The sequence below is a fragment of the Myiozetetes cayanensis genome, unplaced genomic scaffold, assembly GCF_022539395.1.
Source record: "Myiozetetes cayanensis isolate MyiCay16 unplaced genomic scaffold, myiCay2020 scf17, whole genome shotgun sequence".
In the NCBI taxonomy this organism is placed as follows: Eukaryota; Metazoa; Chordata; class Aves; order Passeriformes; family Tyrannidae; genus Myiozetetes; species Myiozetetes cayanensis.
The window spans coordinates 8,382,450-8,402,308 of record NW_026087378.1 but is presented as its reverse complement, the minus strand read 5'-3'; the positions used below and the strand labels follow the sequence as shown (position 1 = coordinate 8,402,308).

Sequence of the window (19,859 nt, the reverse complement as noted above, 5' to 3'; positions counted from 1 at the left end):
CCAAAGATCTAAAATGCCAGTCACTGAGCCTGCTATACAAGAGTTTCATCCTGTCCAGAACCTCTCATCTCTCCACATCAACACTGAGCGCTGCATTATTGTATCATTTTCAGCAGTTATAGTTTTAGAAAGACTCCTAAAAGCCATTCAAAATGTAAAGATCCTCCATTTACTGTAAAACTGAAGGAACTGTGCCAGCCTAATGGGAAGTATAAAACAACAGGGCCATTTCTCTAAAAAGATATTTGTAATCACACAAAGATGAAAACTTCCAGCTAACAAACAACTGAATTGTTTCCATATATTGTAATTGAATCACACCAAAGAAGTAAACACCATATAAGTATTACAAAGAGAGGAAGGCAAAAGGAGAGTGAAAGACAACCTACTTCATTTGAGGGGCAAAAAAAAACCCCTTGAGCTTACCACTGCCTATAGGATGGAAGTACACTTAATTCCTGACACTGAATTTCATTGGCATTTTCCAGAAAACAAGTCTATAGTGGGAGCTAGAACCTTAGCCTTTCCAAGCCATTGTAGTCTCATCAGCCTCACCCAAACTGAAAATCACAGCCTAAATCTACAGCACTAAAAACAGTCATGCATAACCTTACCACCTGCTCCACAATGAGCCAACCTTATAAATAAAATATAGAAAGCCTCCATGAGGCAGCAGAAAGAACAAACACTGAAATGCAAATGCAAGCACGAATCTTGCCATAAACACTGAGAATCGATGATTAAAACACCTCTTAACCACAAAGGTGATAAATGCATAGGAATAGGGGAAACACATCCCATCCAGAGTGTCTTCTTTGCAAATACTGCTGACAAAAGAAGGAACAAAATTATGATGATCACCTGTAAGTCTGTCCTTGTAAGTATCCCATCTTACCACTAATGTCTTCCTGTCAATATGGTGTACTTAGATACAAGAAAAGGTATCAGCCTCCCTTCTTGATCCACACTACTCATGCTGGTGGTCTTCATTTCCATAAATGATGGGCACATAACAATGGTAACAGAATTGGTAGCTAGCACAGATGTGTACTTCATCTAGATATAGAGTAACATGGAATAAACCAGCATTAATATCACTGGTTTGGAACAACTCTTTGAATAAATCGTCTGGATGTGGGGACAGTCTGGATGCTCCCACCATATTATCATCAACTGAAGCATCTGGCAAGTAATTTGGATAGTTTTGTTGCCAAAAGCTCTGGAGTTCTCTGCTAATGTCAGGATCTAAGGACAGACAACCTCAGTCTGAAACCTGAGAGATCATGAGAGGGAAAACATTCTCTGCAAAAGGCTGCTGTATTTATCCCAGCATGTAAAGACCAGTTCTTCTGCATACTTTTCTTCAGTTATGCAATCCCATCATTCATACTATGATCAGTTTGTCATATCCAGTTAATCATTAGGAGACAACATAAATGAGATATGAACCAGAGCACAAATAGTCTACAAAAACTGAATTCGATGGCTAACAGAAAATCCTTCACCAACTTCCTCTGTAGAAATTCCTCCTTCCCACCAGGTTACAGTGACTCATACTATTCCTATCTATCTAGACTACCAAAAGATTATTCCCAATTTATCCATGAACATATAAGCAAGCAAACAACAATATTAGATTATTTTCCTCTATTTGATCTCAAAGTTTTGTCATGATGACCTAAAACCACATTTTCCACTCTAAATTTCCCTTATGTGCCTCTGCTACCTTCAGCTCCTGGGCCATCTTGGATAGGAGCCTTGGGCATTTATTTTTTTAAATTTATCCCAAACTCTTTGTACCAGCACCTGCAGCACTTTGAAGCAGTTATTCATTACTGAGATTAGGTTTTTAGGCTTGGGGATTTTTTTTGGTTTTGCATTATGTAAGATTTTCTGATAGTTCTTTCTCTTGCTAGTATTAACATTCCTATTTCTTGGAAAACAGCTACAGATGAGAATTGTAAGAGGGAAAAAAAAAGGAAAAATAAAGGAAAAAAAAAAAAAAAGAACTATTACTCAAAGTCTTCTCCTGACCATTGTATATACCCAAATATATTTGGGAAATTGTCAACATTCCCTTATGGAAGAAGAAGAAAGTTTTGAATTGTTTGAAGGGTCTGGACTTAGGTAAACTTTAAAATAATTTGGAAAAATGAACAGAGGCACTAAATTCTGTGACTGTCATTCAAAAATACTGCACAGGCTGTTATAGAAGCTTTATTCTATAGATCATATTATTGTGCCCATTAGAAAAATTCCCTGGAATACTAGGGATTAAAAAAAGATTAAATGTGACTTACATGTGGCACGATGTAGATATCAAAGTATGGATTTATATGAGTGAAAAACATTTTACTTGGCAAATAGAGAGGTTGATATCTATTTTCTATGATTTGTATATGCAGAGACTTTCCAAACACAGGTCAAGTTGTATCACTTTTAAATTTGTCTCACATTAGATCAATTCTAGACTGTATTGGGTGGCATAATTCATTTGACTGCATTTACATCTATAGAAAGATATAATTCTATTTGGTGCTGCAATGCAAGAATTCCTGATGAGTTAAATCAGAGGAGCTATCCAGAAATTAAGGTGTAAATTGTAGATATGTGTTTTGTCAATTTTATTTTCAGAGTTGGTCTTTATTAATGCATTTACCCATATAAATATCTAAGTATACCAAGTTATCTCTTTTATGTAAAAGAAAAAACAAGTATCCAATCACATGTAATTAAAGACCCACCCACACTTTCTTTTAAGGATAAAAAGGAATAAAGGATAAAAAAAGGAATTGAAGGATAAAAAACCCCCAAAAAACTAAACCAAACCAAAAAAATGTTCCAGCTTATCATTAAGATCTGTGAAACTGTCACTTTTCTGGCTTGTATGCTTCAGGTAGGAAGTGTGAGAAATTGAGAGTTCAGGTTACTTTTAATAGCAGGAGGAAAACTGAAAAAAATAAGACACATTGAAATTCTGACCTACAATGATATTCCACTATGTTCTGTGGAGAGTGGATGCATAAAAATGTTGAAATAGAGACTGGAAGAACGTTGGTAGATTTTAGTATTACAGTTAAAACACTGCTCAGTCATAACCCCTACAAATGACTACTTTCACTTACATTTTATCATCGGTATAATTAAAAGAATTTTCTTAAAAGGGGCATTCTCATTACAGCCAAGGACCACTTCAGACTCAATTGAAATGAAAAGACAGGCCAGAGATTAGGTGCAGATACCAAGTGGTAATTTCTAGGGAAGCATAAAATGCCAAGAGTGTAACAACCATATTTTACAACTGTGTGTTCAAAAGACTTACAGTATTTTATTGTACAAAGAGAACTTGGCTCAGAAAGGCGACTTCAATGAAGTTACTCCAATCAGATATCCTGAAAATATCTCAGCTTTCTCATCAGAAACAAAAGATATTTTGTTCCTGATACTATTATTTTTAATTTACACTCTTAAAATTCAGTGGAAATTATCCCAAGCAATTATAAATGTTGAATAACCACGTATTTAAGAAATTAAATTTATCCAACATTTCCCAGGGTTAACGCTATATTTCTGTGTACACCTCTACAATGTAAAAGCAGGCACAGCACTTTACATGATCTAGGGGTCCTTTTTCCTACATCAACATATTTTATAGAATCACTTCAAAATACTGATTTTTAAAAATAAATCAATATTTCAGTAACTTTTTTTTGATCATAACAACCTCTTAGCTCTCATGCTGGTTTAAAGCCAAAAAAATGAAAGAAAATTCAGATTATAAAAATATTAGTACCAATTATTTTCTATTTATTAAAAAATACTTTTACACACATTTTATATGTCAAATGCTCACATTTGGAAAAGTTAAGCTTCTCTATTCTGTCAAATAATTGGACTTCAAGATGTTAAGTGCAGGTGAAATTATGGATCTAGCGTTAAAGACACTTAGGTCATCCTAAGGAACAACATTAACAAACTCCAAAATTTCTGTATCTTGAATCACCCATAATATATGAACAAAAAGTGGGTTACATATATGTGACACTGCTTTAAAAAATGCTTCTGTCTTTTTTTCATCCTCCTCTCAGCAAATGTATCATTTGTCATCTATAGTCACAAATATATTCCAAAACATTCTTTAAAATAAATCCCAAGTGCATATCTGTGTTTGTTCAAGTAGGCTGAGATTGTACTTAGAGGACATTTCAGTCCAGTTGAGTTATATCACCATAAGTTACATGATTGACTTTTACAACAGAAAGAAAAGGTTGTACTCAAACAACTGTTATTGCCTCAGTGGAAAAAAAAAAATCAATGAAAGTAAAATGAACAAGAGATTTTGTCCGAGTTGCAGTTAATGCTACTGAAGAGCTATGGATATTAAAAGGTCAACAAATAAATTAGTCCAAGTGTTATGAAATGAATGATTTGGCTTATAATTGTATTGAGTGCAAATTGTTCACTGCCTATTAGACCAGGTAATTTTTAACCATGGTGCCTCAATTACTGTTCCATAAGCAATAATACAGTTGTAAGAGCCACCGGTTCGATCGAGTGACCTACGAGACACACCAGGACAGCTGCCTTTGCTATGATGGATCACTGAGCCTGATCTCCAAATGGTGCCAAACCTTCCCGTCCTCCGAGGAGATCTCATAAAAGAAACATTACTGCTTGATTCATTTTACCAAAATGTTTGAGTTTTCTAGTGTCAGCAGCTGGGTAGAGATTGTGAAGCTCTGTATTTCTTAGAAGAATTACGACAACAGGCCTCCTATTGCTTCCAGCACTCTCTGCTAAATGGCATCATGATGGTTTGGAGGATACTTTTTCTGCTACTCAATTGGACTGTGTTGTGAGAAATACACGGCAATCATATTTTACATCACCACGTAAACCACCACATAACACCTAAAACTAGGCTAGAAATGGAAACTGTAGGTGAGATTATAGACATTACTTCACACTTCTGCAATGCCCTCAGTTCAAAGATCTCAAAGCACCACTTTAATGGGAGCAAATTAAACTTCACAACACACTTTCTAGGAAAATGTTCTCTCTTCCCCATCTTCATCAGAGACAGCCTTAAAGTGTAGCTCTTTGGCTGAAGTTACAATGGTCTCTGGTTACAACCAAGGCAAGTTTTGTAGGCTAAGGTAATATCTTTTATTAGAGGCACTGATACAGGCAAGAAGAGGTACAGTCAGCATGCAGGTAACAAGGATGGGGACCCAAAAGCCTGTCTGTTTTATTCCAGGTAGATCAGTTAGTCCAACATATTACACTTCCCTACAAATCTTGATAGACTTAAAAAGGGAAAAGAAATCAATGTGATCTTGCTTTCATGCTATGAGGTAACATCCATGGCAGCAGCTGTGTTTCCCCATTGCTCCTCGGGGCATGGTGTTCCCTGTGAGCCAGGGCTCAAAATATGGCAATAAAGGACTCTCCACGCTTTCCAGGACTGGGCCTTAAAGGATTGTAACAATGTGGTAACTACACAGATCTGCTCTCTGCCCATATATAAAATAAACTGAAGATGAAAATGCAAATCCTGAATTATCAAATAATCTGTGCAGGAGAAACCACAATAATAAAATCCTAATTAGAATAGATTGTACCCCATACAACCAAATTCTGTTTATTCTGTCACTCTGCTATATTTTTGATAAATCACTACATTCAAACAGTCTGTTGGGAGGGTGATTTTCCATTTCATCTCTCCATTGAGCAAAAAAGTGCCATGTGACTGGAGTCTGAATTTCCATTTCACCAGCATACAGTTGAACTGAATATTATTTGGCACAATACAGTGTACAACTGAGCCACTAAATGGCTGATTTACTAAATTATTATTAGATGAGCTCTTGCTGTTCCAAGTGAAAGTGCAGTCACTGTCTCTCTTCATGGTGTGTTCAAATTGTTCTGTGTTTAAATATTCAGCATGAGGCTAATGTGAACTGATGAACTGAGACTACAAACGTTCACTTTCAGTGCAGACAGGGAGACAGAGATGCAACATATCATGTGGCCTGCAGAGGTGAAAATGATTTATATTTAAGGATGCTGCTGCCTATTTCCATTACTATACAATATTCTTAATTAGCTTTGTGTTTGATTCAGGAGTTTGGAAATATAGCTAGAAAACAGCTCCAAAACTGTGTGTGGCTGTGGAGGCATCAGAATCCTGGTGAAGTGGTAGCTGAGCCTTGATCTCTGCTGTCAATAAAGTGCCCGAGCTGCCTCTGCAGTCTCATACTTTGCTATCTTTAATATTTGAGTTGCAACTTAAAAGTATCACCTGCGATTCTGACCTGAGCATCAGAAATCCTAGGAAATGTAAAGGACTGACCACGCTGTGTAATTCCATGACTTTCTGAGGTGAAGGGAGATGGGGGAAAAGGAAAAATATATCTGTTTTTAAAAATGTTTTTAAAAAAAGAAGCAATTTCTTTACTGCCACCTGCTGGAGTTGACAATAACCCTTTGTCCCACTAAAAGAACAAGCAGCCTCACTGAGAGGACAGTTACCGTGAGCATTTAAAATACTGTGATCCCAGACACTTACAGTAGATTAGAATTTTTTATTGGTGCTATGTTGCCATAACAACATAAAGACAGCAGATGACTTAAGCTAAGCTTGCAAAGCAAAAGGCTGCTCATCTGGCAGTTAAAATGAATACAGTTCACTTCACAAGTTCCCCATATGGACCCTTAGTGTATGGTAATGAGGATACCATATGGTGGGAGAAAATGCACAGAGAACAATTGTGCTCCACTGGATGAGTGAAGTGAGCGGGAAGTTATGAGGAAACACAGGAGAGAGATTTGTGTGTGTGCTCTCTAACTCAAGGGTTTCTTTCAGAGGGGGTTCTCTCTCTTCTTAATCTTCTTCTTAATATATACATGCACAGAAATGACAGAGAAACATATTGTACATTTTTCAACATCATTCATCATAAACTGTCAGCTGTGTTTGTAAATCAGCTTGGTAAGATCTTAGAAATTTGTAATTCTTAAAAGGTAAAAGTGCTAAGTTTTTAGACAAAGTGCAGGAAAATTTAAGCACTTCTGACAAGTAGAAACATTAGTGGTAATCATTTTAAAAATGCTTGCATCCTTCTGCCTGCATGTTTAGCTGTAAATAATACCACAATAAAAAAAAAAAAAGCTTTAGGAAGGGGAGGGGAAGATGAAATGGAATAAATATTTTTTTATTTTATTTCCAAAAGGATAAAAAGTAATAGATGATCAGAGCCATATGCGTGCAAAATTCTGCTGTAAATGTACATATGCTATACAGTACGCTGTACTAACCCAATCCTAAACCTGGTAAGACAGCTTGCTAAAGGCTGCAAAGTCAATTTTGTACTACACATGCTTCATAAAAGATGAATATAAATGCATTAGTTAGACACGGTGAGCTAAATTAGAAGGTCAGGCAGGGCTGGAAGGGCTGAAATATCACACAACCAATGACTGTAATTACTCTTTTTTAAGTCTATTAAGTGGTGTTGTTCTATCAAGGCTCAGGGGTATAGGACATGAAGTACAAGATAAAGTAATGTGTATTTATTACTCCCACGGGATCAATTTACTAGATATTTTCAGCTCCATGGAGTAAAATACACAAATGCAGCCTTTGTTACTTTCTTCAAACTGTGGCTTTTTCCTTCAAAAATTCTGGTCCTCAAAGGGACCGTGTTTACCTGTTTGGTGTCTTCTTGTTAATTGTTGTATTTAAAACCAATAAAGATGCAGGAACAGAGAAATGTGGGGATCCCTCTTACAGGATGTTCAAACAAGTGGTTCAAGTCGCTCAGATGGAATGTGCAGACCAGAAAATCCAATCCAGGCATGATTTTTACCCCAAGGCAAAGCAGAAATCGGGAATGGAGAAAGATGCAGAGCTCCTTGTCATCATGTTAGCCCTGATCTATTAAAAGTTTTGTCATAGATTCTAAATTACACCATCTGCTCATTTGCTGAGTAAATGCTGACCCACTTATAAAGAAAGCTCACTGAAATGTGTATGCACACTGTTGACCTTCAGAAAGGAAAGGGCTCCTTGCCAGCCATGTGTGTGTGGCTCTGCCCTTCAGCGAGACGTGGCTCTGGCTCTGTCCCTTATCTCCCTCATTTCAGACTCTTTGCAGATTCCCAGACATGCCTCTGACATCCACCATGCCACAAGGGTGATGCTTTCACAGTTCCCTCGGCATTTTGGTCATCTTCTCAACAGCTTTGAAACTCTCTCCTTGAACCTTTTTAATAGGGTAAGTAAAATACCAAACCCCCAAAACCTAAACAAAACCTAAACAAAACTATCAATCAACTAAATGCTAAAAAAAAACAAAACAAAGCAACTGTTAAGGGTTCAATACCAACCTTAACTCTGGTCTCACATTCCTATAGATTTTACAATAGAATGTAGAAACCTCCAAGCACATCCCATGCCCTCCATGCTGTACAGATGAACTGCAATAGCTCCTCTTCACATGCTCCCCTTCCCTGCCCAAACTTAATATAAAAGTTTTGTAACAATTCTCCTGTTACACTGGGGGGGGGGGGGGGGGTTTTCTTAGCTGAAAATTACTAACTTGGATTAAAATGCCCAGTATGTTGAGTTAGCAGATGGAGACCCTTCCTGGAATTTCCATTGGGTCTGTGTGAAGCAGCAAACCTGAGCTGCCTTGTCTTCATTGCTATTTTAACCTCCAGTAGCAAGCCTGGGCCAACCACCCACGTTTAGAGACAACCTTTATTTGCAATATAAACAATACCCATGTCACGATGGATAAAGGGCAGGTCTGTGGGATTTCATATGGAAAAAGACAACTGCTTTTTCCAGCCACTGATTCCTAATAACCACCTGTCTTCTATTAGTGTCCTAAGCGAGGAGGTGGAATATATCTGGGGGGGGGTCAATGACTGACCAAAGAAAAGGAGCTGAAGGGAAGAAGGATCCTGGTTACCTGTTCTCTCTGCTCAGCAGGGAGGCCCCTGTGCACTAGAGAGAGAGAGGCTCCACTTTCATCTACATGAAGAGAAACCAGAAGTAAAGGTCTCTTTCAGGAGGGATAAGGGGTGCCCTAGAAAGCATTGAAGCAACAGACTGGGAAGGGAGAGGACGTCAGATCACAGAGGGGGTCAATGCAGTGACTTGCTTCTCAAACACCGAGTGAACAATCTTGTTGCTTAATCTAAACAAAAGTGATGAGTTGTAAGAGTGGTGAAAATGGCAAATAAAATCTAGAAAAGTGCATATAAAGAGGAATCATTGCTATTAAATCATTTAGGATGAATGTGTTTCAAATCTAGCTCACAGTTGAAGCTGTTTTACAGCTATAGCTGCACAGTTTTAACAAAATTGCAGAATCACAACGTATCTGCCAGGGATTTATTTTAAGGATTGCAGGGTAGTTACACAAATTAACCTTAATAGACTCAACATGTTGTTGGGATCTGAACTCTTCAGTGATCTCCACTGCAGTTTTGTACACAAGAACCAACAATATGTGCTCATTTGTGGGCACATATGCAAACACATGAGATGGAAATGGTGCACACACACGTGCAGGGTTATTCCCCAGCTCCACAGGCAGGCTCTCTACAGACTGCTCCTACAGGATGATACAATTTCTTAACATTAGCATCATGGTATTCCTTTTCACTTCTCCCCAGAGATCTCTTGTTTCCTCTGATCTGCCTCCTGCCTGTATTAGAAAGGAAAGACTACACTGCCCAGCACACTCCTGGTACTTGATCTCATTCCAAGCTTTGGGTGCTAATCCCGCCACCTCTTGTCTCTCCTCTTGGTGTATATGGGTGTGTATGTACAGACATGCACATCTGCTAGTGACATCCCTCCACTGGCTGTTTTCCCTGACCTGCTCTGTACAAGGGAACAGGATTCTGGCTCATAGCTGGCTCCATAGCCCAGCTGCCAACATCATCTCTCACTCTTCTCCAGAAACTATATATTGCAATTCCACTTTAAACACATTTCTACATCAACAGTCAGTCCAGCAGTTCAAAGACCCTGGTTCCCAGGTGCTCCCATTCTCCTCACTGTGGGAGGACATTCTCTGCTGGAATTTGGCTACTGAAGTACTGGAAATGAGTAAAAAAGTATTAAACCTGTCTTCTTTTCTTTGCTTGCTTCCAGCAGATAGCAACATTTAAAAAACAGGAACATCTTAAAAAAATTAATCCCAGGCATAAATAATGAGCACTTCTGAAAATACTGGTTCTAAACTAGTAGAGATCAAACTTCTGAAATAGCCTCAATGGTTTTAGAAATGCTGTTAACTCCCTAGCTGTGGAGGGCAGAGCATGTGCTAACACTCAGTTGATGGCCTCAACAGTTCTCCTTGACTGCAGGGATAAGTCACACTGCAGAATGCTCTGGATGGTCCATGGGAAGGACAACATGCCCTTATGAACACAACAATTGTAACCATTTCTACTTCTTGAAAGATCTCTAATTCATCAGCAGTGTTTCAATGGAATAATGGCCACAAACCCTAGCAGCAATTAGAGAAATGTGTTTTGGTTTATTTATTTAATGGATAAGCACAAGCTTTTTAATGAACAGAAAGTGAGGATGCACTGGCAGGATGCTGGGGTAAAGGGAGGAAAGGGTATTGAAAGCTTTGAGCACTGATCTCCTCTCTGCTGCTTCTCTCAAACGTTTGCCCTCTCTGCCCGTGGTTCCACTGTGGAAGCCATATGGCTTCCAACACTCTTCTAAGTAGCCACTGAGAATTGTCTGTAGTGGAATACTGCCAAAGCCCTTCCTGGTTTAATGACATGGGGAAGAGCACTGTGCTGTGCTCACCCAGCACAGACTCACTGCGTCCTTGGTTGTGATCCTGGAGCCAGCGAGCGATGCTGGGAATTGAACCATCAGTACCTCAAATACAGAAGTCGACATGTGCCAACCCCTGCTGCATTCAGCCTCTGTGCATGGCATATTAATGAGTCTTGAACTTGAGGTCCAACCTTCAAGCTTCCACAGAAGGAATTACCCAAAGACAAAAAAAAAAGGTCCTCTCTTCCTCCTATTTCCCTCTAAGCTTGCATCGTGTTTCGTCACTGAGTTTGTTCAACCCTTAAGAAGTAACCTTTTTTTTGGCCATAACGTCACAACTCTGCACACATAACCACAACTTCCCTTGATTTAAAGATTTGGAAAAAATAGCTTAAAAGATAGTCCAAACAAAGAGGGTGTATAGGGGACAGATGACTCTGGACTAACCCTCATATCCTATCCATAAATACCTGCTAAATGTTGGAGTTGGGATATGGAGCTAGATGAAGGTCTCTTCTGCCTGTTTTATGTCCCATGACACTGGGGAGCAGAAATGCGTGGTAACAGTCTCAGTCTAAATGGGAAAGAGGAGGATGCTCAACCTGGTGGCTGCATTCCCACAAAGGAGCATTCCTCAGGATCCCATTGGGGCCACTGGTGTCAGAAAGGGAGCCCAATTACTGCAGAGACTGGTGATGCTCTACAACCCTCAGCTTCATAGCCCTGCTTGGAACTGCTCAGTCTTATTTTATTTAAATTTCCTAATTTAGATGAAAGCCAGAGCCATCCACTAGTCAGCTGGAATGTCAGGTTCAGGGAAGTTTTGCAGCATTTCTTTTGGGCCGTGCAAATACCTAGTGCATAGTGAAGGCTGGGCTGCTTCTTTTCTCAGAAACAATTTTTTTCCACAAGCACATTTGGCAGCAGATGCACGATACAGATGAAAAAAAAAGCCCCTACAGAAGGATGCTCTCTTTCTTTGGAAAGGGTTGCACTTCTGGATGGAAATTTGACAAGCCATGAAAGCTGTGTCCTGCTGCAAATCTGTCCAAAAGTCAGGGAAGGGGACAGCTTGCAGAGGGTGAACAGAGCCAATGGAAAATGTAAATCTCCAGGACAGCGTGTTTCTGTGGTGGCAAAAGGAAGGACAACACACCAGTGACCCCAAAACCAGAGTCTGCAGCCTTCCTAGGCAAAGATAAAAGACCGAGCAAGCCCGTAAAAAAGTCACTCACTGAATTTTACTTCTGTCAAGAAACTAAATAAATGAATGTACAGTGTTCATGAAATCTCACCTTTGAAACACTTTAGAAATTTAACTATTTAAAGCCTACAACAATCCCTGGTGAAAACCTGAGGACAGCTCAGGAAGTTACAGAAGAAAGGTCACAAGTAGTACCCAGTCACAAAGGCTATCCTGGACATGCATTAATTCAACAATTAATTTGTTACGTGTCTCAGGTCTGCAAATTCACATCTTCCTTTCCATAGGGAGTGTTCTGACTCCCCAACTTGCTCGGTAACAGCCCTGATGTTAGAGCAGATAAAATACGTGGTGGCAGCTGGTCACAGATAGTGACTCCAGCTCAGAGTTCCTGTGGCAACAAGCAACGCTTTTTCAAATATCCCATCTCTTTCTCCAGTATATCACAAAACTCACTGCAAATTCGTGCAAGGTAGCAAGAACAGACCTGAGTGCAGTCCCAGACAGTGTTTTCACATATGTGAACTATGTTTTTTCTCCCACAGCTTTTACTTGACAGAAACGGACAAAAATCTCTCACTGATTTTCATGGGAACAAACATCACTTCACTACACAATTATATCAGCAATCCTGCAAAAACCAGCATATATAATCATTATTATCCTAAAGCAATACATGGTCCAGCACAATGGACACACATTCCCTCAAGATCCAAATAACTTGATTTTATCAATAGTGAAGTTCTCAGAATTATGCTGGCAAGTACTGCTGTGATACCAAAACCAAAAAGCATCATCCTCCTATGAATAAGCTGCTCAGGTCCCAAAACAGTAACCAGAAATATGTTAATTTTAAAAATATTTTAGAACACGGAGAAAGATCTGCTTTTAACAAAGGCAAGAGCTGTTTGAGTTAGCTGTGACTGAGAAGGTCACAGAAGTCTCCTAAGCCTGCAGTGGAAGTTGTTGATTGGGCTTTCTTGGTCGTGCCTCTGTTTCAGCTTCTCTGGGTTGGGTACCAAACCAGGACCATCACGTTTGTAGAGTCTTGCACTTTCAGACAAAGACATGCAGTAAAACATCTTTACCATATTTAATAAAACAATAAACTTTGTGCTGACCTTTGGCAAGCGTTCGGGGTCACCAGGGTGCCGGGGGATAACCTTCTGTAACCTTTGGAAACCGTAGTCAATGGTGGGTTCGTTCAGAGCTGAAACAACAACAAACAACATCGTGATGTGACAAAGGCATCGCTGGACTGTGACAGTGGGCAAAGGCATCGAGAGACCAAGGAAGGATCACAATCCCCTTTTACTGAAATCAGCACACCCTGTGAAATTTTGGTTCAAGCACGATTCGAGGTCGTTTCTGGGGCTTTCCTTCAAACAGCAAACCAAACCTTACCACTTCAGTTCCTACAACAAGGTTGCTGGAAAAATTTGGAAATGTTGCATACATCTTCCAAATAGGAAGCAATTATTATCTCTGAAAGGCACAATGAAATTAATCTGATAAATACCCCATATGTAATGTTGGGTTTTCCCTCCTTATATATTATGAGGAAGGTCCTTTGTGATTGGAAGACCAAAGTAGTAAATATTCAGGAGACTTTCTTGTTCCAGACTCGATTATAGATTTAATATGCTCCATGTGCAATGTTCACAAATAATTTTGTTGTGAAATACATGTATTTGTCTTGGCAGAAGCTTTATTTTTTACTCATCAACACTGACTTCAGCAGGCCAGGCTCCAATCAGCACTAAACTGTTCCAAAAGTCTTAATTAATTTAAAGAAAAAAATCTATATTTTTTACTTCATCTTTCTCTAGTCCTTGTCCAATAAAATGGAGGATAGAAATAGTGGAATTGGAACACTTTAATCTTCATGAAAATGCTGGTCTGTCTGCATTAATGGAAGTTCTGATTGTGTCAAGCCTTTAAGCACATGCTTATCTGTAAGCACATACTTAAACCCATTCGCTTTCAGCAAAGCAAATTTGAGCATATTATGTTTTTTATATGATTGCCTATAATTACAGGGGACTGCACTGAATGACCTTCTAGCTATATTTCCAGTCATATGATCACTTTAAAACTCAGATGTTAGTGAGACTTCAACATGTGCTTAAAATTTCCTAAGTGCTTTGGTGAACTGGAACAACAGTCAAGCATTCTTGAGCATCTCTAAACAACAGTGCATCTTGACTCTCCCATGCCAATAGAGATGGTGGAATTTTCCACAGCAATTTGTTTGCAAGTTTTTGAGTTAAATGAAAAAAAAAAAAAAAAAAAAAATTCCAATGTGGATTTTTATATTTTCAGCTTTTTTTGGTGGGAAATTTTTTTTTTTCATTTTTGAATCACTTTAAAGTTTTTCTTGTCTTAGCTTATTAACACCAAGCACAATTATTTCTTGCACAAGATCTGCTTACTAATTTATGAATATATCTTACACCTTTATGAGGTTCTTATTATGAACTTTATTATTTGGCTAGAATGATGCTATTAGAGTATTTCAAAGAGATTTAGCATCAGACTCTATCTCCCAGCCTCACTTGTGCAAGGACTCTCATGTGGTTCAATGATGCTTATCCCACAGCAAGTCACACAGCTCCATCACACTGACCAACATGGCACAGCCTGTCCATACTTCCAAATTTTGAGTGAACAGAACATTTTTTTGTACTCCTAAAATTAAAGATCTTCATGTTATCGTGAAACTAATATTTAATCCCTGGTCCAGCAAAACCTCAGCATTCCTCAAATATCAGAAAGGAATCTTCTGATCATATCCTAAAATTACTCTTACAATATTATGGTAAAGCCAGACGAGAAATCCTTCAGGATTTTACTTTCTGAGCTTTTTTATTACCCCAGAGGTCATGGTATCCCTTTAGTCTTTTTGTTTGGCTGGAGTTTTTTGCATACATTTCCTTTCATCAGGAATATTTGAATCTGATCTTTTAATTATATTCAGGTCTTATATGGAAGGGGTAAGAATATGGCTTTTCCCCTGCTTGTGCCCTTTCTAGTTTTGGGATGGTTGGGCCTTTTTTCCAAGTCTCCTTTCACACCTTGATCTCTCTATTGCATAGTTTTGCAGAAAATATCAGTTTACAGTTCCCTGGTTTGCAAGCCCCTAGTTTTGTTACCTTTGAGTTACTTACAAGGTTTCTTATCGCGGACATGCTTAGTTTAAACCATCTTCAAGTTTTACAATAAGTTAATTTACTGCTATTTATATTTATTACCAAAATAACCGTTCACTGATAAGATTAAAAAAACCCCCTACAGTTCAAATTTACATTTCTTCTGCAAATATGTTCAAAGATTTTAGCGTCGTTCTGCCAAATGTGTTTCTCCTCTAATTCAGTCTAGTTTATGGCCATTTTCCCTTTAGATCCTTTGGGAAAGTAGTTACTAAATTCTGCAGTATTATAAATGGAGGCCAGTTCTGAAATCCCCCCAGAGTTAGCAGTCATTTTCTCATATCTTCCCACACATTCAACACATTTGAAATTCACAGAGTATTTCCTCTGAGTATTTTCTGAACTAAATGACCAAAAAAAAAAGTTAATTTTATGGTCCAATCTCACAAGACATCACACATCCTGTGAGAGATAGTGAAAACTTTTTGCTTCAAATAGCTTCAGCTTTAGCTGAGTGGTGGGGAGAGGCTGCACACAGCAATCTGCAGGATTGGGTCCTAAACTGTAGTTGTTAAATATCACCATTAGTGCATAACTGTTCAACCCTTTCAGTAACAGATAAAATAGAAAAAAAAACCCAACGAAATCTTCAGTTGCCTGAGCATGCAACCACAGACTGGACAATATCAGTCCTTGTTCATTTACAGTCCAAGTCAGAAGTAATTACTCATCTCTCAAAAGAAAGAGATCTGTTTACATACTTAACCCCACCTTCAGCACTAAAGCCACATGAGTTTTGTGTCAGCAGCTGACAAAACTCCAAAGAAAAGGGGATATTCTGATGTCCAAGCATTGCAGAGGAGCCAGAGCTCAGTGGCAGCTGATGTCCAGGGTCAGACACCACCTTCCTCCAGGGCTTTCCTCTGCCCCAGTCTCTGCTGTTGAAGTCCATCCACAATAACACATTTCTCAGGGCTCTAATTCAAATAATGGGTTTTTTCCCCGTGATTAGAAAAAAAGAATCAATAAGAAATACAAACCCTCTGTTTGTGTTCTTGACATCCATACATTAAAAACAAGCTAACACATATGGTACTTAAAATGCATTCCCATTACCCTATATTTTAAAAGTACTATTGAAAGTACTCCTAACTTTAAAAAACTATGCTAAATTCAAATAGGTCCCAAGGCTAATGGAAGCAATTTGTATACCAACCCAAACTGACTGGCCCACTTTTCAAAATACAGGTATGATAATCTTGTGGTTTTAAAAGGACATTTAAATTGAAAGACTGTGAATTTAGTACATAATTATACCAATAGAACCCTTTAACTTGTCAACTTGTAAATCTAAAAGGCTATCAATCATTTCTAAAGAGGAAATAAACCTTAAAATTCTTTGATTGACAGTGCTTACTTTTTATGTGGAAAAAAAAAAGAGTAAAGTGGCCAGAAATCCATTTACAAAAGTACATTGTTTTACATAGGTGAGTAAAAAGCCAATAATTACACCTCCAAAAGACATATAAATCAAGGTAAGTACTTTTCCCTCACTTACATATTTTAAGTTGCAGTAAACTTCAGGTAACTTTTTATTAAAATACTTTTCCAAATGCAAAGCTTATTGAAGCCATTAATAGAGTAGCATTTTCATTTAAGCTAATATAATCATTTTTGCAAATACAAGATTTAAGCCATTTTTCTCCTTCCAAACAATAAACTTTCAGCCTGTCTCCTGTGTGAATTAACTAAAATTACACCCAGGTGTACAAAATCTGTCTATCTATCCTAGTGTATGAGTTAAGGCACAATATTTATTATTCTTACCATTTTATGAATTACTCCTTAAACCCTTGAGGAAGAACTTTCTTTCAAATTAGACTCCAACAGAATAAGCCATGAAGCTCTTTATTCAGCAAGTCTAAAGCCATAACTCATAAAATCTAAGGCTTTTAATCAAGAAAATGCACAATGTCAAAGGAAATAAGAATGTGTACATTATATTCATCTTTTCAAAGTCCAACTTATTTTTCAACAAAAACGCTGCTTATGCCTGTGAGAGGAAATGTTTCCATCATAACTACAATTTCAAATTCTTCACAAATAATTTTAATAACCACATGTAGATAATCCACTATCTTTAAAAGTCTTTTTTTTTTAACTAGTCAGTGGAGGGCTTTTTTTAATATTTCACATAATGAATTCCTACTGTGTCAATAAAGCTTTGGTTCTTAATTGAATGACTGTCTGATGTATCTGAGAGAGGAATTTGTTTCTCTGGCCATGCTGCCAACTTACAGCAGAATGATCGACACTTAATATCAGCAATTAAAAGGACCTGTTCAAATATCATATGGAATTCGTAGCTTGGGGTAGTGTAGGAGAACTCTTCACCAAGGAAAACTCATTCAGCAAATGCAGAGAGTAATTGAATTAGACACATTTTAACATTATTATTCAAAAGAAAAATAAACACACGCTACATAGAAGCATTATGGAAATATTCAGAATGTAAAACATATCCAGTTAATTTGTTTCCCATGCATTCATGGTTTCATTTATTCCTTTTATTTTTCAGTCCTTGTTTCTTTTTCATTCTGTTTGACCCAAAACCAAAGAGAAAGCAGCACTTAGACCTATGAACTTCCCTTATGCTTTTCTAGTGGAAAAGGCTGCAAGGAGAGGGAAGGGACTCTAAGGGCTCAAATAACCAAAACCAAAAAAAGGTTGAAGGCTACAAACAAATTTGCCTCAGGTCCACAGGTCTGACCGTCCCTATCTCAGAGGAGAAATCTGGTCTTGATTGTTTTAAGTGAAACACTCAGGGAAAGGCTATACATGGACTTAAATGTCCCACAGAGATTGCTCCTGTGGTGCACCAGAGTCACTGGTGTGCTTGGAGGGCAGAGACATTGTGGGGGAGAGTTTAAAGAAGGTGAGAATGTCCTGCAGCATCTCAGAGCTATAAGGGCTTCAGATTATGCTCAGGAGGTTGTGTCTACAACAATGGAATGGAAGAAAATTTTTATGGCTCTACCTTTGTCTCTTCACAAATCCATTTTTTTTGGTAAATTTGGCACTACAATAGAATTAGACTAGTGACAAGTCCTGAACTACAGTGTCAAAGAGGTGGGTGGGCCTTTTTTCCTGTCCAGTGTGAGAAACTTCATCAGAATATAAATAGAAGTTGACTCTGTGGCCAAGAGACACAAAGTTTTGAGTCTCAACACCTCATAGCCACAAAAGAATATGGAGAAAAAACATCTTCAGAGGTATTTTATAGCTAAAGACTTCCCTGCTCTTGGCCATTTGGCTTCTTCCTCCATCGACTCAGATACCCACCTCTATAACCAGCTCTCCTCCTTTTCAGTCTCTCTCTCTGGCTGTGTTTCCACACTGCTGATAAATAGCAGAATGGGGTTCAAGCAACTCCAGCTGAGATTAGCCACAAGTTGTGGTTTTCAACTCCTCACTGTTACCAAGCACAGACTCTCTGAAGGGATGGAAGCAGAAGCTCCTGCCTCTTGCTGAGGCAAGATGTTGCCACAGAGCTGATCTGGGGTGTTTGCTTTCACTAACAAATACAGCTTCTGCCTCCAAACTCTGGGTGATTTCTTCTATAAGCCCCTGACTCTTACAAAATAAAACCTTGACTCCAGAAGATGAGAATAGGACAGAAGAGACCACAATAATGTCAAACTCCAGGTGCTAAAATGCCTTGCAAACACCCTGCAGTACAGCAATAATAATGAACGATGTTACAAAGCACCATCTTGACATGTCAGGCTGTAAGCAAACCCTACCCAACAACTCTCATGCACAGTGGCCTCTTTATCCCTGCTCTACAAAGACACCAAAAAAAAACTCCACTTCAAAACCCCATCATCAAATGAAAAAAAAAAAGTCTGTTTTGCAAATCTCTCAAAGGAAAAAGACTTTTCCTTTGCTAATTAAAGCTCCTTAAATGAAAACATGCAAGTATTTGAGCTATTTGTTGTCATTGTTGTTGTTGTGAATTTGGCTTGCTTTTTCCAAAGTTTTCTTTCCGCTGACTTTCCCTGGAGTGTTCATTCCCACAAGCGATGGAAAACGGAAGTGGATGGGACAGCGAGAGCCTGCACAGAAAGGTCTGAGCTAGAAAGGCCCTTCCAGGGCTAACCCAGACTTTCCTTGCTTTTCTGGTCTCAGCAATCCCTCACTTAAAAATGCTCTTGTGCATTGAATTTCCATTTTTAAAATCAAACTGTGACATTGTGTCATTTTTTTTAATTACACATAGGGATATCCGAAATGTAATTCCTACATTTTATTGCCACTCAGTGCCCCAGCAGACACCACGTGCATGTGTCAACGAATAAGAAAAATGCGGAGCTGAGTCAAATGATAAATCTAACACATAGATCTGCTGAGTTTCCCTAGTGACTGCTCTTTACTTGAACTAAAGATGCAATAGGCCAGTGTTTGAGGCAGCTCTACCGTGTTCATCAGTGTTATTACAAACATGATAGACAGCGCGATATTTTCTTCCTGAAAACAATTTTTCTCCAGCAACTAAGAACCACAGGATTTATTCCCTTCCCACCCAGCCCACTCTCTGCCACCAGTGGAGGTGCTGAAGATGCAAGGAATACATGTTTTGAGCCCCAATTTTTTTATGAAAGCTACCAGGTGAAATTACTAGATCTTCCTAGCA

At 38.5% G+C, this 19,859-nt stretch overlaps 1 protein-coding gene and 1 long non-coding RNA gene across 9 annotated transcripts in view; one reads left to right on the top strand and one right to left on the bottom strand.

Annotated features, from left to right (window-relative positions):
* The window catches only part of LOC126638265 (uncharacterized), an 87,342-nt gene extending 79,065 nt beyond the window's left edge, over positions 1–8,277 (top strand). The window contains exon 3 of the long non-coding RNA XR_007628563.1: positions 8,146–8,277. This is a non-coding gene — a long non-coding RNA (uncharacterized LOC126638265). The remainder of the gene's footprint in view (positions 1–8,145) is intronic.
* Positions 1–19,859, bottom strand: part of EBF1 (EBF transcription factor 1) — a 270,443-nt gene that overhangs the window by 17,295 nt on the left and 233,289 nt on the right. For all 8 annotated transcript variants that reach the window (XM_050312000.1, XM_050312001.1, XM_050312002.1 and 5 more), the window contains exon 11: positions 13,139–13,227. In XM_050312000.1, the coding sequence (XP_050167957.1) occupies positions 13,139–13,227 (89 nt within the window). The remainder of the gene's footprint in view (positions 1–13,138; positions 13,228–19,859) is intronic.